General features: G+C 40.5%; 1 protein-coding gene across 4 annotated transcripts in view; it reads left to right on the top strand.

Moving 5' to 3' along the window:
- Window positions 1–24,719, top strand: part of TTC27 (tetratricopeptide repeat domain 27) — a 521,976-nt gene that overhangs the window by 4,293 nt on the left and 492,964 nt on the right. For 2 of the 4 annotated variants that reach the window (XM_029593895.1, XM_029593892.1), the window contains exons 2-3: window positions 2,712–2,888; window positions 10,295–10,424. In XM_029593895.1, the coding sequence (XP_029449755.1) occupies window positions 2,712–2,888; window positions 10,295–10,424 (307 nt within the window). The remainder of the gene's footprint in view (window positions 1–2,711; window positions 2,889–10,294; window positions 10,425–24,719) is intronic. The other 2 variants (XM_029593893.1, XM_029593894.1) reach the window with 1 other exon arrangement.

Genomic DNA, 24,719 nt, shown 5'->3' with positions numbered 1-24,719 from the left:
TAGAATGTGAATGCTGCCACACAATATGGGGTAGATTTTCAGAGCCCTGCTCGCCTAAATCCGCCCAAAACCGGGCGGATTTAGGCGAGCAGGGCCCTGCGCGCCGGTAAGCCTATTTTACATAGGCCTACCGGCGCGCGCAGACCCCGGGACTCGCGTACGTCCCGGGGTTTTCGGAGGGGGGCGTGTCGGGGGGCGGGCCCGGTCGACGCGGCGTTTCGGGGGCGTGTCGGCCGCGTTTTGGGGGCGGGTACGGGGCGTGGCTACGGCCCGGGGGCGTGGCCGCGCCCCCCGTACCCGCCCCCAGGTCGCGGCCCGGCGCGCAGCAGGCCCGCTGGCGCGCGGGGATTTACGTCTCCCTCCGGGAGGCGTAAATCCCCCGACAACGGTAAGGGGGGGGGTGTAGACAGGGCCGGGTGGGTGGGTTAGGTAGGGGAAGGGAGGGTAAGGTGAGGGGAGGGCAAAGGAAAGTTCCCTCCGAGGCCGCTCCGATTTCGGAGCGGCCTTGGAGGGAACGGGGGGAGGCAGCGCGGCTCGGCGCGCGCAGGCTATACAAAATCGATAGCCTTGCGCGCGCCGATCCAGGATTTTAGTGGATACGCGCGGCTCCGCGCGTATCTACTAAAATCCAGCGTACTTTTGCTTGAGTCTGATGCGCAAGCAAAAGTAGGCTGTTCGCGCGCCTCTTAAAATCTACCCCTATGTGATTGTTTATCAAGAACATGAATGCTGATAATGTAAACTGTTGTGATCTTCTTTTAGAACAATGGTATATAAAACGCATAAATACTGAATTTGGAGTTTCATGCAAGTAAATAAAGAGGTCTTTTAGCTTGGACAGGACCACACTTCTTAAAGTCTGTGATACCCATCAGGTTGTAGACATTTTCCAGCTGGTAGGCTGCTTATTGCCCTCTGAACCTCATGGTCAGTGACGGGCACCTTCAAACCTTCAACCACCTTACAGTTAAAGTTGGGATATTCAGTCTACTCAAAAACAAATCGATGGCAACTGAATTACAATTTGGAGAACTACTATGTAGGGTAGAAAAGTATTACCATCCATATGCCCCATTTTCTTAATATCAGACTCCATATTCCTGTGGAAGACCTGAGTTTATGTATCTGTTGTTTGAGATTGCCTTTTCCTGACTGCTGTTCCCATGTTTGAAATACCTTTATTTTAGGATACCTTAATGCTGCCTCCGTTTTCTCGACTTGGAGGATTCCAAACTGTCTTATTTGGGATACTTTTGGGAAGTATCTTGGTCAAGCAGGTGCGCTTGTGCTCCTCTTGCAAATCTTCATAAGTTTTAATGCATTGCATTTCATTTCATAGTATTGCATTGCAGGATACTGGTTTGATCTGGTACACAAACATGCATTCCTATATCAATATTTAACATATTAGTTTTCAGTTGCATTTGACTTTTTGGTTTATATAGAGAAGGGCAACCAAAATGAAGATGAAACTATTTCTTTATGAGGAAAGGCTAAAGAGTTTAGGGCTCCTGAGTCTAGAGAAGAGATAGCTGAGGGAAGATATGATAGACCTCTATCATATCTTCCCTCAGCTATCAGCTGGAATTTGTTGTCGGAGTATGTGGTGAAAGTTGTTAGGGTGGCCGGGTTTAAAAAATGTTTGGACAAGTTCCTGGAAGAAAATTCCTTAAACCAAACATGCATTCCCCTATGAGGAAAGGCTGAAGAAGGTTCGGGCTGTTCAGCTTGGAGAAGAGACGGCTGAGGGGGATATGATAGAGGTCTTTAAGATCAGGAGAGGTCTTGAACGAGTAGATGTGACTCGGTTATTTTCACTTTCGAATAGTAGAAGGACTAGGGGGCATTCCATGAAGTTAGCAAGTAGCACATTTAAGACTAATCGGAGAAAATTCTTTTCTACTCAACGCACAATTATGCTCTGGAATTTGTTGCTAGAGGATGTGGTTAGTGCAGCTAGTGTAGCTGGGTTCAAAAAAGGTTTGGATAAGTTCTTGGAGAAGTCCATTAACTGCTATTAATCAAGTTGACTTAGGGAATGGCCTCTGCTATTAATTGCGTCAGTAGCATGGGATCTTCTTATTATTTGGGCACATATGTATACATGCTTCTTTGAAATGTGATGTTTTCCATAACGGGAGCGAACTGTCTCCAAGATGGAATCCAGATTATAACAATGTTCATCAAAAGGGAAATGAAGATAATTTCCCAGTATAAAAGGGGAGGGGTAGAGGGGGGGTGGGGATATGTTTAATGTTTTGTTATATTTGATGCCAGGTTCTTGTGGCCTGGTTTGGCCTCTGTTGGAAACAGGATGCTGGGTTTGATGGACCCTTGGTCTGTCCCAGCATGCCAATTTCTTATGTTCATTATTAAGATGGACTTGGGGGAATTCACTGCTCATCCCTGGGATAAGAGGCATGGAATCTTAGCCTTAAGGGATCCTGCCAGGTACTTGTGACTTGGATTGGCCACTACTGGAAACAGGATACTGGACTTGGTGGACCTTTGGTTTGACCCAATATGGCAAATCTTATATCCTTATGTGTGGGTTTTTTTTTCTTTTCTCAGGCTTATTCTCTCAGCTGCTCATTTTATTTTAATCTAGCTCTTTCTTTCCTGCATTGAAAAGTGTGTGGTGTTGAGGTTCTGTTCTGTGCCAGGCCTTATGAAGTTGTCGTTCATGTTAACTCATAATTATCTGGTTGATTTGCAGATGGTGAGACCTTGCTGCAGTTTTTGTTGGATGGGAGTTTCAAGTCTGCTGTGAGCAGTCCCCTGATCCAGGGCATTTTCAGTACACCTGCCTGCGCAGAGGAGAGCATTGACAACTACTTTGAAAGACACATTCTTGCATACCTGGATGATACGAGTATTGAGAATGACAGGTAGAGTTCATTTATGCTTTTTTTTTTTTTTTTTTTGTACCTTGTGCTTCAACTTCGTGGCCTTGAACAGACCTTCCCAACTGAAAGTTTGGAAAAAATATTGAATGCGATGGGCTTTGGTGTCTGTGTCAGTGCTGCACGCTGTCATACAGAAGGTGCCAGCTTGATCCCAGAATCAGGTCTTCCATGGGAAATGTAATAAGTTATTAAGGGTTTCAGTGATCAGATTCAAGGTTCATGATTGTAGGGTTGCAGAAGGAGCTCTAGTACATGATCCTTGGCTCGAGACCGTCGCTGTAGTGACTAGACTTGGGTGTTTGGGGGGAGGGGGGTTGGCAGGGGGCAGATATAAAATAGGGGGAAAGGAAGGTTCCTGGCTGGTTGCAAATGAGGTCTCATGGTGCCAGATCCCAGCTCTGGTTCCAGTTGAGCTGGAAGTGCAAAGGAAAATTATGAAAGTGCAGGATCAAAAAAAAAAAAAAAAAAGCCCCCCTCACTGCTAGAGAGATCCTTCAGCAACTTGTAACTTTGACCACTTCAACTTTAAAGATCAGTTTTTTAAATTGTGACCTTTTTACCTACAGTAGTCCTGACTGATCAGGTCTAAGTGATATTTTGGCATGCATCTCATGTTTCTACTTGTACCGTGGTCTGTCGTCCTTCCATCCTGCTTTTCTTGCTCTCATTTGGATAAAGGAGAGGCTCTTATTTCTACATTCATTTGGTAGAAAGTTTGGGTGCATTTTTGTGCTAACCGCTTACATGTGGATGTGTACCTATTCACTCCTCCTTTTTTGAAAATTTTTTTTTTTTAATACACTTGTGTAGTTTCGGCCAGATTAAACAGGTGCAAATCTCTGTAGGTGCTTTTTCCTTGGGCACTTTTGAAAGGGAAAGTATATGTGTTCTTTCTCTATGAACACTATTGCAAAATTCACAGGTAAATGTATCCGTGGATTTTGTACTCTCCCACACAGTTTTGAAAATTGCCCCTAAACTAACAGGTTATTGCAGAGGTCTTGCAAGCTGCATTTTTGCATTCAGGGAGCTACATGCGGTTCTTTCAATGCCTCTGTTGTGGTGGAAGGAAGGAGTGAAGTGTCACAAACTGTGCAAGCCAACGCAAGGGGGGCTGTGTGTGTGTGAGGGAGGACACTTTGAGAGAGATGGGTTGGGGGATTGAGTGAGGGAGTCTGGTGGGGCACCATCTTATCTGTTTTTGATCTTAGTGTTACAGCCTTCCACCTTACCTTTTCCCCCCTCTCATACTTTCATGTTCTTTCCACCTCCTTTTCTTCACTTCTCACTTTTGCTCTCATTACAGTTTTCTTGACTCCCCCTTGATTCTCCTCTTCATTTCCTTTCCTCCATTCCCCTCCGCAGTCTTTATCTCTCTTCCTCAGCTGAGCCAGCAGGTGCAAGCAGCACAATGCAGGTCTGACAAGCGTGCACTGTGAGGACATTCAAAGAGTGTGCTCGTGTGTGCTTGTCGTCCCCGTGGCAGGCCTACTGCTAGCTCTTGAACGTTGGCCCATGTACCGTGAATAGAAGAGGTCAGAGCTGTTGAATGGAGGTGGGTTATAAAGGTCCACCTGCCCCTGGGTTCCACACCCTCCAGTTTTTGTCAGTCTGCAAGCTTGGGAGCATGCAAGGGAAGGAAATGGTGAAAGCAGTCTTTCCCCGGGGCCGTGTCTTGTTCAGAGACTGCTCCGGAAGGGATAACAGGCCTGCTGCAGGAAAGGTGAGCTCACTGCTCTTGCATCTGTTGCCAGTTGGAGTTCTTGGCACCATTGGTGAGGCATGAGTTTTCTGGCAAATTTTGAATTGGAAAAATTTCCCATGCAGATTTTTTTTCTCCTTTGCATACAAATTGCATTTCTGTGAAAAATTTTACTATGCAAATGTGCTTGATGTCTTAAGGCCTTGTATTTTATCCTGTATTCGATGGGTAACCAATGTAAGTCAATAAAATGTCAAATCACATTACACATCTATTTATGTACCATACCAAACTAATATATGATAAAGAAGCAGACTGGCTAAACACAGCCTTACGAGTACACGTTCCACAAAGAAACCTCCGCTCAGCAAACAAAGCACTACTAACAATCCCTTCAGTAAAGTCAGCAAAATTAACCCAAGTGAGAGAAAGGGCTTTATCATTGGCTGGGCTCATACTATGGAACACGATGCCCCCTGAACTCAGATTACAGAATAATCTCAAAACTTTTAAGACAAATTTAAAAACATGGCTCTTTAAAAAAGCCTTCACTAAAGAGTGTGGAGGGTAGAGAGAATGAAAGTACAGAGTAATGCAGATGAGAATTAATTTACTCAATCCTACATTTAAGAAGTAATATTTCAACGAGATAGTAACTCAATAATATACCTGGACTTGACCAACATTACTCAAATAATGATCTTATTTATGAAATTGTAACCAAACTTTATTGGCACCTGTTAGAATGTACGATATCCTAGATTTACTAACCTTAGTCTGTGTGCCTATTTGTAAACCGTTGCGATGGTATATAACTTACGACGGTATAGAAAAGTTTTTAAATAAATAAAATTTAACCTGTATATTGAATAAAATAAACCCTCCCACAAACCATATTGATTTCCCATGCTGTATATGTTTTTTCCTTAGCCAAGTAATTTAACAGAAATAGTTGACTGAGGGGGGAAAAACAGTCAAACTACTTTGTGGTGTAAATGTTATACACAATCAAAGGAACAACAGAACATTACCAAGTGAAATGTCATACAAAAAGGACCAGGATATACATAGAATGTTAGAATGTATCGTCCCTATTAAAGCAGTATTATAAAGTCACTTTAATCAAACTGAGTGAAAGTAGTTTTGGCTCAGGAAGCACAGAGGTATATCCTCATCCTTGTACTGAAGCAAATTCAAACTTGCAGCTATAGTATTGTATCCATTTATTAATAATTTTTATGAAATGAGGAATTTTTTTTTTTTTTTTTTTAGAAAAAGACATTTTTGGGAGAAAAATAAAGCTTGCATCTATCCACCCCACATTTTTGTTTGGTGATAGTACTTTTGGAGCCCTGATGGTATGGACTAATAAACAAAATGGCTTTGTATGTTAACTAGATTGTATATTAAGATATGACTTTTTACCTCAAAAATAGGAAATGGTTTTTAGGTAGCTTGCTAATGTCTTCTGCAACAGGTCCTTGCTGTGATCTGAACTGAAGGTAGTGGTGAGAGATGTTAAAGCACTGTGGTTCTGATCTAGTAGGATTTTGTTTTCCCCGCATTGTACAAGGAAGGAAAGAGCGGTGCTGGCAGGAATGCTAGTCCTAAGTCTGTTGTCCCTGTCTCTTGGGGCTCGGGCCCCTTGCCTCCCACTCCCGTGATATGTCCAGCAGAGGAGCAATGCCAGTAGCTAGCTCCTTCAGCCACTCGCACATCTTCCACATGAACAGAGCCGCTCCCTGTAACTATGGAGCACTTGGGTAGTTTAAGTAGCTGATGTGCCAATTGAGAGGGAGAGCTGCTGGTGGCAAGAGTAATGGGTTAAAAAAGCTGGGCCGCTGGGAGTGCTCTCTTGCTCTTCCACCTAGTGATGGGCTAAAGCCATGGAAGAACCCCAGAATTGGTATGGCAAAAGGTGAGGGGCGGGGGATGGAAGGTATTTGTTTTGAGTGGGCATTTACAATTTTATGCATCCCTATTAGGCATTTTAGAAGTTACACAATAGTTAAGTAGTGTTTGAAAATGGTTTAAAGCTTTAGAAAAATTCAAAACGTAGGCAGAGGGATGGGGAGAAACCTCCTGTATGGTGTGGTGCCTATATATGTTTCATATATGTGACTATGGCTTTATATTTTGTCTGAGTTTATCAGAAAATAAATCATACTGTTAGTCTTAGGTAATGGAGATTTTATTAGGGATTTCTTTAGAGCTAACACGATCTTACTGCTATAACTGATCATGTATCAGAGGGATTCAGAAAAGATTACAAATAGAAAAATATCTTGTGGTTGAAAAACCAGTGAAGCACTAGCATATCAAACCAACTGCTACTTGCATCTGAAAGTATCAATGTGGCATTCTGAACTAAACTTCGGGTAGGAAACAAATACCCATGCCTTCAGCACAATCTGTGTTAAGCTTTTCTCCTGTTTCATGACGGGGAAAGGTATCTGTTCCATAGAGGCAAAAACTCACAGTAAAAACTTTAAAAAATATATTTGAAGCAGCCTGCGAGGGAATCAGTTGGGACCGTTAGATGATCGAGGGGTTAAAGGGGCACTTAGAGACGATAAGGCCATCGTGGAAAGATTAAACTATTTCTTTGCTTCGGTGTTTACTGAAGAGGATGTTGGGGAGATACCCATTCCGGAGAAGGTTTTCATGGGTAATGTTTCAGATGAACTGAAGCAAATCACGGTGAACCTAGAAGATGTGGTAGGCCTGATTGACAAACTGAAGAGTAGTAAATCACCTGGACCGGTTGGTATACACCCCAGGGTTTTGAAGGAACTCAAACATGGACTTTCAGATCTATTAGTAAAAATTTGTAACATCATTAAAATCATCCATCGTACCTGAAGACTGGAGGGTGGCTAATGTAACTCCAATATTTAAAAAGGGCTCCAGGGGCGATCCGGGAAACTACAGACCAGTTAGCCTGACTTCAGTGCCAGGAAAAATAGTGGAAAGAGTTCTAAATATCAAAATCACAGAACATATAGAAAGACATAGTTTAGTGGAACAAAGTCAGCATGGCTTTACCTAGGGCAAGTCTTGCCTCACAAATCTGCTTCACTTTTTTGAAGGAGTTAATAAACATGTGGATAAAGGTGAACCGGTAGATGTAGGGTATTTGGATTTTCAGAAGGCATTTGACAAAGTTCCTCATGAGAGGCTTCTAGGAAACTTAAAAAGTAATGGGATAGGTGGCGATGTCCTTTCGTGGATTACAAACTGGCTAAAAGACAGGAAACAGAGTAGGATTAAATGGATAATTTTCTCAGTGGAGGGGAGTTGGCAGTGGATTGCCTCAGGGATCTGTAATGGGACCCGTGCTTTTCAATATATTTATAAATGATCTGGAAAGGGACACAGCTAGTAAGGTAATCAAATTTGCAGATTGAAAATTATTCAGAGTAGTTAAATCGCAAGCAGATTGTGATAAATTGCAGGAAGACCTTGTGAAACTGGAAATTGGGCATCCAAAAAGCAAATGAAATGTAATGTAGATAAGTGCAAGATGATGCATATAGGGAAAAATAACCCATGCTATATTTACACAGTGTTAGGTTCCATATTAGGAGCTACCACCCAAGAAAGAGATCTAGGCGTCATAGTGGATAACACATTGAAATTGTCATTTCAGTGTTCTGCGGCAGTCAAAAAAGCAAACTATGTTGGGAATTATTAGAAAGGGAATGGTGAATAAAACGGAAAATGTCATAATGCCTCTGTATCGCTCCCTGGTGAGACTGCAGCTTTGAATACTGTGTACAGTTCTGGTTGCCGCATCTCAGAAAAGATATAGTTGCGATGGAGAAGGTACAGAGAAGGACGACCAAAATGATAAAGGGGATGGAACAGCTCCCCTATGAGGAAAGATTAAAGAAGTTAGGACTGTTCAGCTTGGAGAAGAGACGGCTGAGAGGGGATATGATAGAGATGTTTAAAATCATGAGCGGTCTAGAAAGGGTAGATGTGAATCGGTTATTTACTCTTTCGGATAGTAGACTAGGGGGCACTTCATGAAGTTAGCATGTAGCACATTTAAAACTAATTGGAGAAAGTTCTTTTTCACTCAATGCACAATTAAACTCTGGAATTTGTTGCCAGGGTATGTGGTTAGTGCAGTTAGTGTACCTGGGGTTTAAAATGGATTGGATAAGTTATTGGAGGAGAAGTCCATTACCTGCTATTAATTAAGTTGACTTAGAAAATAGCCACTGCTATTACTAGCATCAGTAGCATGGGATTGACTTAGTTTTTGGGTACTTGCCAGGTTCTTATGGCCTGGATTGGCCACTGTTGGAAACTGAATGCTGGGCTTGATGGACCCTTGATCTGACTTAGTATGGCATGTCTTATTAGGTGTTAAACTGGCATATCTAGGAGACAATTGCAGTTTAGTGAGATGAACTGCAAAAGTTCCTTCGGAGTCAGCATTTTGCCGAGATTCCATTTGACCAAAAAATGTTTCTTTGTCTATCTTTTTATAGATATTCCTCACCCGTAGCTCATTAGCAGAGACCACCAGGGCCAGCAGAGCCATTAGGGGGTGTGAGCAGGGGCGGTTCTATAATGAGGCAGGTGAGGCGGCTGCTTCAGGCGGCAGAATTTTGAAGTGGAAAAAGTATCCCTTCAAAAATCTGCCCAGCGCCACCCTCTTGCCCCCCACCCCCCTCCCCCCAAGGCTCACGAAAACCCTTGGTTGTCCAGCAGGGGGGCCTGGGAGCGATCTGCTCCTGGGCCATCGGATGCCACTAACCAAAATGGTGCCAGTCATCCATTGCCCCTACCATGTGACAGGGGCTGGCCAATGGCACTGGTAGCCCCTGTCACGTGGTAGAGGCTAAAGGCCACTGGCACCATTTTGGTTAGTGGCAGCAGATTGTTCCCGGGCCCCCCGCTGGACTTCCAGGGGCTTTCAGGAGTCTTGGGTAGTTGGGAATGTGAGGGAGTTAATTTATTTAAATTTGGGGTGGTGGCATGTGGTCCCTGCCTCAGGCGGTACATTGCCTTGAGCCGCTCATGGGTGCGAGCCATGTGGGGCTACCCTAATGGGGAGTAGCAGTGAAACCGGGGGCGGGTGCAAGGCAGAAGGTGCCTAGGGCGCCTAATCCCCCTTGCACTGTCCTTGGAGACAACAATTCTTCTTCCGTATGGCCATTTTTTTTTTCCCCCCTAAATGCAGCAGGTCAACCTTGGTTAGCTTGATTCTTAACAGGCTTTGCAGAGCAAACATCTTTTCTGATAAGCGCTTAAATGCTGACTGGTGGGGGGTGGGGGCGGTTTGGGCCCTAAAGGTGTGAATACTAGTCAGAGAGGCACATTACCGGCTCTGTTTTTGCAGGAATATAGTCCTTCCTTTGTTTTCAGCATATCTCAGCAAATAAGATTGTGGCTTCACACAAGGCAATTTGCCTGGGTGGTCGGACAGGTCCAGCTTGTCAGAACATGTGCAGAGAAAAAAACTTTCCAAGCGTCCATCTTATTTTCAGAGACTCCATTTTGTAAGTCACTTACACAGAAGGTTTTACAGGGCCTTGCTCCCTATACTCTACTTGTATTTTTGTTGTGTCTCCATCTATTGGCTGGATGAACTCTGAGAAACCTAATTAGCAGATAGGAAGATCTTCCTTTATGTAACTTTTCCTCGTAATCATATTACTTATCTTCTTTTCAGGCAGCTGGTGGTGTTTTTACTGGGTGTTGGCAGTTTGCAGCTCTTTGTTCAGAGTAATTGGACTGGACCCCCTGTAGTCTTGCAGCCTTTGGATTTCTTGCCATCCGCTCTACTGCAGCAATTCAATGAGGTATGTTTTTTCTAGAAAGATTTTTTTTTTTGGCAGTAACTGAGTTTTACAGCTTATTACTATTCATGGAAATAACACTGGGGGCATAAAATCTATACTGGAGCTGCAAGAAAAATACAAGTAAAATACACTTCTCATTCAGTTTTGTAGTTCAGTCATGGAGCCTTTAACAAACCTGTTAAAGGCCACAGTTTTGAAATTTAATTACAGACTAAAAGGAGGCATTTCTTGGTTGGAGATTGTAAGCTATGCCAGAAGGGATGTAAGACGGATGTGTGTGTCCAAGACTATTTTGTTACTTCATTACATGCATTCTCCGGTGCTTATTAAAACGAAGCGTGGGAGGTATCACATGGATCAAATCAATGCCTTCTCACTTTCGGAGGAATATCTTATATTTGCTAAACAGTCTAAAAGAAAAAGAGGTTGCAAAAGCTCTGGAACATAGTTAATATTTCTCCAGATATCAAATGGTGGCAACTAGACAAAAACCACATGTCCTCCAAAAATTATTTTCAGGCTGAATTGACTAAAAGCAATCTACAAAGGCCAATGCACTTACTGGTAATATACTGGAACCTAGCTGATAAGGGACCAGCCACAGGAGAAATGGCCAAGAGTGAAAGCTTGACTTTCTGGGGTTTTGGAAACACATGGGAATAGTTCAATCCTCCAAAAAACCCATTTCTGAAAGGAAGTAATATCATAGCACATTTGCTGTCAATCAGTGGAAAAAGGAGATTCTACGCTACTGAGCTGGAGGTTACCAGATTTTTGTAGTTGTTGAATATAGATAGAGGCGGTCCAAAGAAGAGCGTCCAAAATGGAGAGGGGTCAGCATGAGAAGACTTGAGGGAAGGCTGAAGTGTATATACCCTGGAAGAGAGGAGGTGCAGGGGAGATATGATACAGATCTTAAGATACTGAAAGGTTTTAATGATGAACAATCATCAAACCTTTTTTCGTTGGAAAGAAATGAATAGAACTAGGGAATCATGAAATGAAATTCCAGGGAGGACGACTCAGAAGCATTGTCAGGAAATATTTCTTCATGGAGAGAGTGGTGAATGCCTGGAATGCCCTTTCTGGAGGAGGTGGTGAAGACGAAAATAGTGTAGGAATTCAAAGGGGCATGGGTTAAACGGATCCATAAATGGATCTGTTAAATGGGTTAAATGGATCCATAAAGACTAGAGGATGAAAATAAAGAAAAAAGTGCATGGGTAAGTGTGGGGGTAATTTGCTGATGTGGCAATTTTTACTCTTAAATAAGCCTTGACATTGTTAATGCAATTCCAACACTGCTTTGCTTCAACAGAAGTGGGAAAAGGGGAATTTGTTCCCCAACATTTACGGTTTGGGGAACAAATAAACACGGGGATAACTTGCTGATGCAGTTTTTACTACTCTTAATCACTAAGCCTGATACTTTTGATGCAACTCCAACATTACTCTCTGCTTCCATGGCAAGGGTTAAGGGAAATTGGATTCAAACAGCTTCCGAGGGCCCTGACCTTTATTATCTGGGGAACTGATAAGCATGGGGGTAACCTGCACAGTGCAGCAGATATTGGTATAATCATAAGTTTGCTGGGCAGACTTGGATCATTTCTATGTTATGCAACTCCTGCATTCCTCTCAGCTTCTCTGGTAGATGAAGTTAGTAAGACAAGTCTTACATTAATTCATATTCCCTAAATCCTGGGATGTCTCAGATGATATCCATACGTTATGCCAAACCATTGGATCTTATACAACATAGCATCTTGCACAACAGGGGACACTCAGCTGTTTGTGTGCGCCAACAGCCTTGTGTTTTCATGCTCTTCCACCTTGGAACAGATGGAAGTTTTTGTGCGTCTCTATTACTGTTCTGTAACTTTTCTGTTTTTCTTAACTTCTTCTGTCAAGCTCATTTTCTCTGTGCAGCCATTTTTAACTTTGTTTTAGTAATTGCAGTATAAATTTGTTAGTCTTTATTTTCCTGTTCTTGACAACTTCGGCCAGTATTCTAGGTTTTGCCTGCAAATCCTTCATTCTGCATTTACTTAATGGTTGGTTTTTTATTTTATTTTTTTTTGTAGTTGTCCTTTCAGTTTTAAGATTTTGAAGTTCAGGCCACAGGCTTCTAATTATTTTATAGGTGCAAGCAGAAATTGCCTTGGACATTTTAACCACATGAGTGATGAGTGTGCTTAGGCCAGTAGGTGTTAACCAAGTCATTCTTCTAACAGGTTTTGCTAACTTCGCAGGTTTCAAAACCTGGCAGAATTTCTTCAAGGATCTGACATTAAAGAATTAAACTGAACCACTTTCTGCTGGATCCTTATGAGTGATCTCTCGATGAAAGCATTGTACACTAAAACAAATGGGGGCGCACATGAAGTGGAATTGTTTTGCAACAGTCTTGCATAGAAGAGTGAGAGGATCTAGGTCAATGGTTCCCAGCCCTGTCCTGGGGACCCCCCAGCCAGTCGGGTTTTCAGGATATACATAATGAATATGCATAAGAGAATTTGCATGCACTGCCTCCATAACATGCAAATTTTCTCTCATGCATATTCATTGTGGATATCCTGAAAACATGACTGGCTGGGAGGTTCCCAGGACAGGATTGTGAGCCACTGATCTAGGTGATGCAGAAGAATAGTGAACTACTTTTAAGGCAACTGATCTTTATGTTTGGAAAATGAAAGAAAATTAGAAGAAAAGGAGACCACTATCTTTTTGAAAATACATGGATGAAAAGGTAAGGGCACAAAGATAAGCATTCAATAAATACATGGGAATTGGGGAAGGTAGCCAGGACTGCACAAACAGGGAAAACAATAGCTAGTATGCAGACCTCTTTGGGGTATTTTTGTAACATCCCATATGTTACACCAGTTTTCAAAGTGAATTTATGCGCACAAGTCGGCTTTGAAATTATCCTGGCCAAACTACAACTTGTTAGGTTTTGTCTTTGCATTGTACCTTACTTGTATTTTTTTATGCTTGTACTCCTGTTACCCCCTGAACCTTGGAGGGTACGGGATAAAAATAGTTGCAAATAACTACACGCACACAATTGCACTTATGTGGGTGCCTAGTTTTGCAGAGAGAATTAATGTACATTCTTATTAAAGTATGCACGTAAGGCCCAGACCTAAACGCCCCTGGATCACCTCTCCCCCATGTGCATAAAATTACATATATACAGCATATGTGCACATAACTTTACCCAAGTATCTGTTGTGCAATTTTCTAGAGGGCCATTTCTATGGATAAAGCATTACTTCACTCACGGAAGTCCCCGGTGACTTGGTAAAGGAACAGTATTGCGTCTTTGTGGTCATTGCTCATTCCTGAGAAAAGGTTGCAATGCTATGGGAAGAAGTTATTCAGCCCCAAATCGTGGCTCTGCTGTGGTGTTGCTTCAGGATCCCCCTGTGCTATAAGAGGTGCTTCACACATCAATTAACTTTGTAAATAGCACATCAGATATATATTTTTTTGTTTTTATTGGTCTATACAAAGTACATGGAGCATGAGAGAATGCACATAACTCTCCCAGTCAAGTCACATCTGCCATTTTTTTCAATTAAAGCTTTATTGAATTTTACATTTATACAGCTTATCATAAACAAAATGAAATAAGGAATGGCAAACCTTGCACATGAGTTGTCATACATTTTTAACAGCCCCTATCATCATCATCAGAGGTATAAAACTATAATTGTATCACATAGGATGGAAGAAAAACTAGGTTGTAACAAATATTCATTACTGGCACTCTATTATCTTGCTAAGAATGCACTGTTTCCTTCCAAGTTAGCTCAACCCTCATCCCTTGTCTTCTCCCCCCCCCAACCTTCTCTCCCATGTCACTATTCCATTTCTGTACCAGAGATAAGAATACAACTAAATAAAGTAAAATATATAAATCAGAGATGTTTGCTCTATTATTTACCCCTATTGAGCCTGCAAAACATATATGTATACATTAAGGTGAAATGAGTCCCTCCTTCATCCTTTCCACCTGCTATATTTAGACCTTAATTCGTCAGTGAGACTTCCTTCCTTCTTTGATAGCCGTAATGTTACTCAATGTATAAATTTGCTCCACCCTCAATATGACTGAAGTTAGTTGTGGTACCTTTGGATCCTGCCGTAGCCTGGCAGTTTCAATCCTAGCTGCAACCCTAGATGATTTTAGCTAGTTTCTCTTCATATTTGTGGCCGTGTGTGATGGGGAAATTCAGCAAAACATGTTGAAGTAAGAGAATAAACGAACACCTAAGCTTCTCTACCCAACGTTTAATCTCATTCCAAAACAGTTGCATTAAGGGACAGTCCCACCAGGTGGTGTAGATAAGTTCCTTCTGTACCACACCCTTTCCAGCAAGCCTGGACACCAACTAGTCCCATCCTGCGTAGTCTGACCAGCATCAGATACAAACAATAGTGTTTTGTATCCGTTTTTAATTAAGGATGCTGATATTAGCCCTTGACCCACTGCCTGGTAGATAAGTGTTAGCTGTTCCTGTGTAAGTTCTATCCGTGAATTGTTCCCACACCTTAACAAAGGCTGGTTTATTATCCAGGTCCTTGATGAGAATTGTATATATTTTGGATAAAGTTCTCAGAGACTTATTTGCATTTCTATACATTGATTTGAAATATTACATCCCTTGTCTCAGGGAGGTCCCTATATTTATGTGCAAAATGTCTAGTTTGCATAAAGCTAAACAGATCTTTGTCGGGTATATTGAAAGTCACCTGCAATTCACCAAAACTCAGCAGTCCCTGCTGACCCCACAAATGTTCCCATCCTACAGATCCCGAGTTTTTCCCAAGCTCTAAATGTAGAATTCATGCTACCAGGAGTAAAATGTATATTGCAGATTAAAGGAGTGCTATAGTGATAGACTCTGGATTCTATTAGAACTGTTCTCCACTTATTCCATACCTGAAGAGGTATCTCTAATGAGGGTGGCAGTTCGCTCGATGTTCTCCATGCTTTGTTAGGTATCCAGATAATATGATATGGGAGGAAAACCTAGAATCTCCTCCTGCAGGAGGGCTGCCCATGGTTTAATCGGCTGTTGTCTGTGCCCATCTACTATTACTTTAATCTGTGCAGCTGCATAGTACCAGCTGATATTAGGGATTACGAAAACACCCCCCCCCAGATTTAGATAAAACCAATACTTTCCTGGATACGCTGGGTCTCTTTCCATGTCAGATGAAGCTTATTTTATCCTGCCACTCTTTCAGTGTTTTTACAGGTATGTTAATTGGGAGAGCCTGGAAAAAAGGTAGCTGAGCCTTGGTAAGATGTTCATCTTAGCTGCTGCTATTCTCCCCAACCAAGATATACAATATCTATTCCATTCCTCCATATCCTGTCTTATTTTTGCCCACAAAGGAATATAGTTTAACTGAAATAGATTCTTGTCAGTCTCTATGACCCCCAGATACTTTATTTTGTGTGTGGCCTATTTGATAGGGAATTTGCATAGTACCTTTTCATCTGAGTTAGAAACTGCAATATTTAGAATCTCAGACTTATCCCAGTTGATACGAAATCCTGATTTTCTACTAAACTTCTCAATTTCTTTTACTGTCCCTGCCATGGACTGCACAGGTTCCGTGAGTTTAAATAAGACGACGGCAAATAGGGAAATTTTTGATGAGAACTTCCCACCTCCACCCCTTTAATATCAGCGTTTGCCCTTATACTACTAGCAAAGGTTCAAGAAACATTATGAATAAGAAGGGACAGAGGGCTTCCTTCTTTGGTCCCTCTTTGGACTTCAAAATTATCTGTGTACCCTCCATTCACCTTTATGCAAGCTTTAGGGTTTGTATAGAGTTGGGTCAGCCATTGTAAAAAAAAATTTGCTCCTAAAATTAAATTTATGGAGCATTTTACATATAGAAACATAGAAGTGACGACAGAAGAAGACCAAACGGCCCATCCAGTCTGCCCAGCAAGCTTTCACACCTATTTGTTTTCATACTTATCTGTTACTCTGACCGCTGAGGTCAAGGCCCTTATTGGTAACTTTTTGGTTCCAATTCCCTTCCACCCCCACCATAGATGCAGACAGCAGTGCTGGAGCTGCATCTAAGTGAAGTATCTAGCTAAACAGATATGGCCAATGTATAGCATCTACTGTTAAAAATAAAGATGGGATCTTTCTTTTTTTCAACCACCATAGTATGTTGATAATTTTGTGGACATTATCCGCTGTCATGCATCCCGTTATGAATCCTGCTTGATCACTATGAATAATGTGTGCTATTAGTCCATTGAGCCTGTTGGCCAAAATTTTTGCCAGGATTTTTAAGTCCAAATTAGAGAGATGGGTCTGTATGATCCGCAACGCGTGGAGTCTCGCCCTGGCTTAGCCAATATTGTAATACCGGCCACATTAGCAAATGGTGGAAGTGATACCTCTATTCCCAGAGAGTTAAACATTTGTGTTAGCAAAGGTGTTAAAATTGGCTCAAATTTCTTATAAAAAATGGCTGAAAACCCATCTAAACTGGATGACTTCCCCAGCTTGAAGGATTTGATTGCAGATGCCACTTCAATTTCAGAAATATTTTTATCCAGGTTATCCCTTTGACTGGGGGAAAGTTCAGTGAGGGTCACTGTGTTTAAAAAAGAAATCTATACTATCTTCCTGAATGGAGTCATTTGATCTATATAGATCAGCATAGAAAGCATCCACGTATTTCTTTATTTTGAGTTAATGTCCCCATTACTTTCTTTGATTTTTTTTTGTAATATTTTGGGACTATCTTTTCTTTAACCTCTGAGACAGATGTTTCCCTGCTTTGTTTCCGCCTTCAAAACATTGTTGGCGTGTTAATACCAAGAAGTGTTCCAATTGGGATCTTAAATCCTTTATTATCTGATAGTCAGAAGTTAGCCATCTAATTTTGTGTGTTTTTTCCACTGCTGCTATTTATTCTGAGTTTTTGACGTTCCTCCTCTTTTTTCCCGTTATACATATGTAGCCCTGGCTATCAACCTTCCCCTAGCAAAGGCTTTTAGACAATCCCAAATTATTGTAGGTGCCATTTCATCTTTATCGTTTGTATCTACATATTCTTGTAATTCCTTGTTCATATAGCTAATTTATTCACTATCCCAAGCAATGACTCATTTAATTGCCAATAGCTATGGCCCCTATTATTGTTGCCCAAAGTTATGCTGACCCTTATCAGGGTATGGTCCGACCAGGTTATAAGCTGAATTTCAGTCTGAGAAACTCTATTTACTATACCTTTGGCAATAAGGATATAGTCTATATGCGAATAAGTTTGGTGTGGGTTTGAAAAAAAAGTATAATTTTTGGATTTCGGGTACCGAGAACGCCACACATCAATTAAATTCTCTTGGGAGATCAAGGGTCATAGTGCTTTACATGCTATCTGTTGGGCTGCCCCAGCATGGTGGAATTATTCAAGAAGGGATTTAAGTTGAAATCCCCCCCCCCCCCCCATAATTAGCAACCCCACGGCTTTATTTTATATAGTTGATTGTATTTCCTCAAAAAAAATGGTGTTGGCTGTTAAGGCCATAAACATTCAAAAAAGAGCACTTGTCCCCTCCCATATGTATATTGCGCAATATATCTCTCCCTCTAGGATCTACAGCGTGAGAAATATATTCAAGTACAACATCTTTATGAAACATTATGCCAACTCCAGCGTATTTAGATGAAGATGAGCATGCCGACCAGTAACTAATGGGTAATCACACGTACACATTAAAGATTCATATCGTTTTTTGAGATGTCTCCTGGATATAAACAATTGCTGCTTTGTCTCTTCAGTTCCTTAGATAGTAAATATCTCTTTCAAAAGGTATTCAAGCCTTTCACATTTAGTGAAACTACTGTTGGTCAAGTCATATCCTAATAAAGAAAATCATGAAAAATGTGAGTGCCTTTTAGTTGGTAATATGAAGCACATCTCAAAATCCACATTACCAGTAAATTGAATCCTGTCTTCTAACCCCTGCCGCCCCTTTCGATTGTTTCATGCACCCTCATCTTTCCTGCCCTGGCCCACCTTTTTAAATTCAACGCTACCCCTGTTATACTCTTCCCTGGCATTAGATAAACTACTCCATATATCCCCCCTTTTTGTGACTCCTAAGCCACAAATACAACTGTACCTTAGAAGGAATTATTGTCATCGACGCAACTCTATCAAGCAAAATCCCCTCAGGTTTAAACACTTATGCAAATAATACTATATAACTTCTTATTGGTATATTAACCAAATTTTCATAGACTGCAATTGTTAACAGAGCTATCGGTTTATTCATTTTCTATGTATACGTTTGTTTACACTTGCAAATGACCTCAGGAGTTTGAGTACAATCCTGCTAGCCATAAGGCATTAGCTAGGTCTATTCTTAATGGCAGTGATTTTACTCAAATAGTCTCCTGCTTGGGACATCCAATCTGTCAGTCATGTTCCTATTTGCAGCAATGTTGAGCTTTCGGAATTTCTTCTTACTCTGCGTCCACCTTTTGATATCCGCTGCCATTTTGGATTCTCTTCTCTATGATGTGTTGGCTGCATTGAAGTACGTGGGTTGGGAACATCAAGTCCAGTCTCTTGAAGAATCTGCGTGGTTTCATTTGGTGTTTTAGCATGGTATGAAGATCCTTGTATGTTAAACCACAGTCTGAAAGGATGGAGCCATGTGTATCTTATATTGTTTGCTCTCAAAGTTGTAATTTCACGAAATGTCCACATAGATAAATACTTCATTCTCCTCCCATTTACATGTCAATTGCTTGCGTGCAATGTTGTAGATTTGTTCTTTAGTTGTGAACGAGTGAAAACAGACCTTTATGTCCCTGGGTTTGTTGTTTATTTTCTGTCCCAGAGCCCTATAGGCTCTTTCCAATTTTATTTTGTCTGTCTCCACCGGTGATTCCAATTCAGGCCCTCCTTGTCTTAATAGATGTTGACAGAATCTCCGTATTGTTGCTGCACAGTCCATGTACTTAGAAGTTTCCGGTATACCCCTAAAACGTAAATTACTTCTTGAGAGCGGTTTTCTAGATCTTTGATTTTTACCTCCCATTGTTCAAGTTAATCTTTAATAGTTATACTCAACACGAACCTGTGTTAAATTTTCTGCTTGAGTATCCACTCTTATATCCGTCTCGTCCACTCTCCGACCGATATCTGAAATTTCCTCCTTTAAATATGAAATTAGTTCTGTAATATAATCTGCAATATAATCACCAGATTCAAGAAATTAGGTGTCCCTATATCCTCTGTCAAACCCCACCCAATCTACTGAGTTGTGATTGCAATGTAACCTGTAACTTCTGGCATATGCAGGCAACCTCATGCCCAGCAGACTTTGTAGTACTTAGAGCGCAATTACACTGAGTTTTTCTTAACGTTTCAAAGCTAGTCACAGATATATGTTGTGTTCAGTGGGAGGAGAATGAAGTGGGGGTGGGGCAGTACATGTACAGGTCTGATCTCTATTAGTTATATTCTTAGTAGTTGTACTCTTATCAATAAATGCCTTAGAGCAATTGACAATGAATTTCTAAGTAGTCTCCAACAGCTGTTATGCATCATGAGTGAAACTTTCAAATATTTTAACTCAATTATTTCAGGCAATTACAAATATTTAAAAAAAAATATTTATTAATCTGTATAAATTTACATTTATTGCAGGTTGTAAATACACAGGGATATCATGTAAATAACACAAATATTAGATACAATTAATTATGTAATAAAAAATAAATCAGTGTATTCTTTCATGAATCTTCTTTCCAGAAAGGCAGAGATCATAATTACAATAGCAATAATCAAAATAATCATAAGAATGGATCAGAGCAGAACTAGGACAATTCATATTACAACCCAGCATGCAAAACATATTTGAATTCTGGTGTCACCTCGGCAAAACTGCCTCCACTGTGCATTCTTTGCGGCTAGTGTAAATACAGTGTGCTAGGCATGGTAGGATGCATGTTTTTGATGTGCTAGAATAACTCCTGATGCAATAATAGGATTAGCGCATCCACCCCAAAATAGCCAAAAAATCTTGCTTTTCTGTGGTCCCTCCTACTTAATATCATCTTGATACTAAGTAGGAGGAGCCACAAAAGTTAGCATCGGGGGGGGGGGGGGGGGAAGTCTTGATAATCAAGTTAGGAAAAAGGATGCTCAGTTTACGAGTCAGTTTTCCTAACCTGTGGCTGTATGTGAGTTAGGAAAACGGATACTCGTAAATTGTGTCCATTTTCCTTACCCATGCACAGCCACGTCTCCTAGGCGCTCAATGCCAAAGACGCCATAAGGATGCACAGTTGATCCCTAGTATGTATTTTAGTGCAACAACTCATATATTAAATTGGGTGCCCAGGAGATGTGGCTGTGTGCATTTTAAAAATGGGCGCCTAGTTTGGACGAACATTTTTATGTGCAGCTTATTGCATCAGTCCCATTTGTGAAGTAACAAAACCTTTAAAAAAAAAAAAAAAAAAAAAAAAAGACATCTAGAACCTTGTCTTTCCTTAAAATCACAGCACTAACTCTCAGGAATCAAGCAGCACCCTTATTTAAGGCAGAAATACTAATATTACACCAGGCCCTACACCACTTACTGGACAGAAAGCACAAGCTGGACTGCTACACAAATCCCTACAGAGAAACTACACGCTAGAAGAAATCTTGCATCTTAGTCACACACAAGCAGAACACAGACTGACCCTTACATATAATATAGAAATAAAGGAATTGCAAGTTAGAAACAGAAACAAGCATGAGAAGACAGAATCTGAATAGTGGAACTCCAAAGAAAGAGAGCAAAATACAAAAGTGTAAGAAATGCACATTCCCAAAGAGAGAATATTCCAATCACTAAAAACTCAAAAAAACCCATTTTTTTTAACCTTTGTTGTATAGTCTTTTTTTTTTTTTTCTAATCTGTTGGACCCAGTCTCATTTTAGTCCACTTTCATCTTGTTGGTCTTTTCATAATTTTTTTTTTCCAGGGTTTCTTTTCTCTTTCTGTTTCTTCTCTGTCCTCTTATCTGTTAGTGTAGCTGCATTTAAGAACACAAGTTGCTATACTGGGTCAGAAGGAGGGTCCATCCAGCCCAGCATCCTATTTCCAATCCAGGTTATAAGTACCTGGCAAGTACTCAAAACATTAAATAGATCTCATGCTACTAAAGCAGTGACTATTTCCTTAGTCATCTTTATTAATAGCAGTTTATGGACTTTTTCTCCAGGAACTTATCCAAACCATTTTTAAACCCAGCTACACTAATTTCCTTAAGCACATCCTCTGGCAATGAATTCTAGAGCTTGGTTGTGCATCGAGTGAGAGAATTTTCTCCAGTTTTTTTAAGTGTGCTACTTGTTAACTTCATGGAATGTGTCCCCTATGCCTTTATTATCCAAAAGAGTAAATAACTGATTCATAGATGCCCGTTCAAGTCTTTTTATGATTATGCAGACCTCTATCATTTCGCTCCTCAGCCATCTCTTCTCGAAGCTTAACAGTCCTAACCTCTTTAGCCTTTCCTCTTGATCATTTTGGTCACCCTTCTCAGTACCTTCTCCACTGCTTCTATCTGAAAAGGTTTGGGCATGTTCCTGGAGGAAAAGGCCATAAAGCATTATTAAGGAGAAGTTGCAGAAATCCACTGCTTATCCCTGGGGTAAGCAGCATGGGATTGTTCTTAATAGCCCTTCCTGATAAATTCTTAATTGCAGGTAAGGAAAAAATATATATTTCAGATATTAAATTTCAGTCACAGTTGCACTAAGGAGCAACTGGTAATAGGACAGGCTATGAAAGTTTTCACAGCCTCCTTAATCCATTTTGCATACTAGCATAAAAAAATGTTTCAGATTTAAAATGTATAGTACCCTAGAGCAATAGGAAAGGAGATAAATTTCTTGACCCAACATAGTTTTAACTAGCTTTCACACTTTCCAAACTAGTTTAATAAATCTAATGCCTACAGTGTTTAGCTCTTTTGTTGGTGCTTCATAATATTGTAATAAAAAATTGCTCCACAGAGAAGGCTTTCTTAGCTATGTGCAGTGTAATAATCTGCTAGTCCACTGCTTGCTGCAACACTGGGTTTAGAAAACCTGTGAGTCTTTGTCAGCCATTCAAGCAGCTTGTTTGACTGAACGCCTCCAGTGCTTTATATAACTACTTAATGTTGTAATTTTTTGGAAAAGTTGATTACATCCTCTACTCCTTCATGTACCTAATTTTTAATCCTTGTGACATTTTTATGGCTTATTATCAATAGTTTATTCATAGCAAGTTTCGATTCACTTGCCAAATGAAGTACGCCTGTGGAGCAGAATACATAAGCAAGATAAGACCTTGTGGGGTATGTAAGAGCAAAGTGATGAATTATTTTCATTTTACTAATAGAAAGTTCCAATTAAGTATGATGAAAACCGTGGGAAGCAACCAAATGTTTATCAAAAGGAAGAGATCATTAAATAGATGAGGTTAATTCTGTTTTATTCTAGCAGTGCTTTAAATAGTAATAGTCTACCACATTACTGTCCAGTTAGTTTGCTTATTTGCTAACTGTCTTTCTCAGCAAACAAGTAATGGGGTGGTAATCCCTGCCTTTAGGCGGTTATTTGTTCTCAGTGTTGTGCTTTTACAATATGTGATGCCTGTGTGTACCGACAACCAACTCTATCTATTGGTCTTCATTCACTTGTATCCTTATGGCTTTTTGAGAGGCAGCTGAGCCAAATTAATGTAGCTATAGAAGCAGACAGTATGGCACCAGTTTTTAAGCCATGAGATGCTAAGCCATTGATTAAGAAGCATGCAAAAGATCAACATTTTTAAACAAATAAAAAACCCCTAATAAAGCCTTCTCCATCTTTTGCAAATAACTCTAAGATGAACACATTTATATGAAGATGCCAAATGAAAGGCTAAACAGGTACAGGGCTCCTAAACTTGGAGAGGAGACCAATGAGAACAGATATGATAGAGGTTCATTAAATTATGTATGGTGTAGAATGAGTTAAAAGGGAATGGTTATTTATTCTTTTAAATAGCTTCTTGGAGTATTCCCTAGTCCTAGTACTAACTAATAGCTGGTTTAAAACAAATTTAAGAAAGCGTTTGTTCAGTCAATGCACAAACTATAGAATTTACCAGGGAATGTGGTCAAGGCAGGTAGTGTAGCTTAATTAAAAAAAAACCAAAAAAACCCAACACAAGTTTCTGGAGGATAGGTTCGTTAACAGTTAATAATCAGCTATTGTCTCCACTTGTCACGTCTAGAAGTGAGCAACATGGAGTGGACTTTTATTGAGATTTGCCACGTTCTTTGAAGTGACTTGGATGGGCTATGGGCAGAGATGGGACGCGGATCTCCATGAACCAATGGGCTAAGCCAGCATGGCTCCCTCTTATTTTCTTTTTATGTGAAGACTAGCAACCTCAATGCACCAGCAAATATGGCCATGTTACTGGTACTGTGTGTGAGGATGGTGACAACATCTGAAGAGCTTCCCAGGAAAAGTGTTTTGAGCATGTTTATGTCCAGCAAGGCCATGGGGACATAGGTAGGCGGATGTTAAGGCAGCATTCTGTCACATTCTATCTGGAATAGATTCAAACCATAGGAATTTCACCCAGCTTTATTTTTTTTTTTTTTTATTCTAACAGAGTGGGCCTCATTGTGACAAAGACAGTAGTTTGTGATAGCAGTTTGCATCTTCCATTGTTATTCCCTGGCGCATCTGAGTCTAGAATGGCATTGTGTCAGATGTTTGGGGAGGGGGACAATGCAGTTTTTTTTCCTCCTCTCTTTATAAAATGTGTATTTAATGTTTTAAGCAATAAACATGGCAATTTAATTGACTCTGTTTTACAGGCTTCATTTTGTACAGGTTCTTGAAAGTCCTACAGGTAGAGAAGAAAATATGCACTGACCAGGGACCAATAATGGACCGGCACCAAATCCTGAGAAACAGTTTCCTTCCTCCCCTCTCAAAATATTTTTAAAACTCACTGTATCAATCTTTAATACATTGAAAAAAAAAAAGTAAATAACAATTGAATCAAACAATGAGCACCACATGAAGCAGGTTATGGACTCATAAGCAGCAAGCAAAACTTAATAACCAAAGAAGTGACGGGGAAAATCTATCAAATAATTTAAGCAAGGGAGAAAAAGAAAAATAACAGGAAGGTGTTATAGAATCATGACCAAAGCCCAAAGGGTTTATTCTGTTTCTTACTGGAAAGAAAAC

The sequence above is a fragment of the Rhinatrema bivittatum genome, chromosome 3 (assembly GCF_901001135.1).
Source record: "Rhinatrema bivittatum chromosome 3, aRhiBiv1.1, whole genome shotgun sequence".
Taxonomy (NCBI): domain Eukaryota; kingdom Metazoa; phylum Chordata; class Amphibia; order Gymnophiona; family Rhinatrematidae; genus Rhinatrema; species Rhinatrema bivittatum.
Note: the sequence above shows the minus strand (reverse complement) of the source record. Positions and strands in the feature narration are given on the sequence as shown.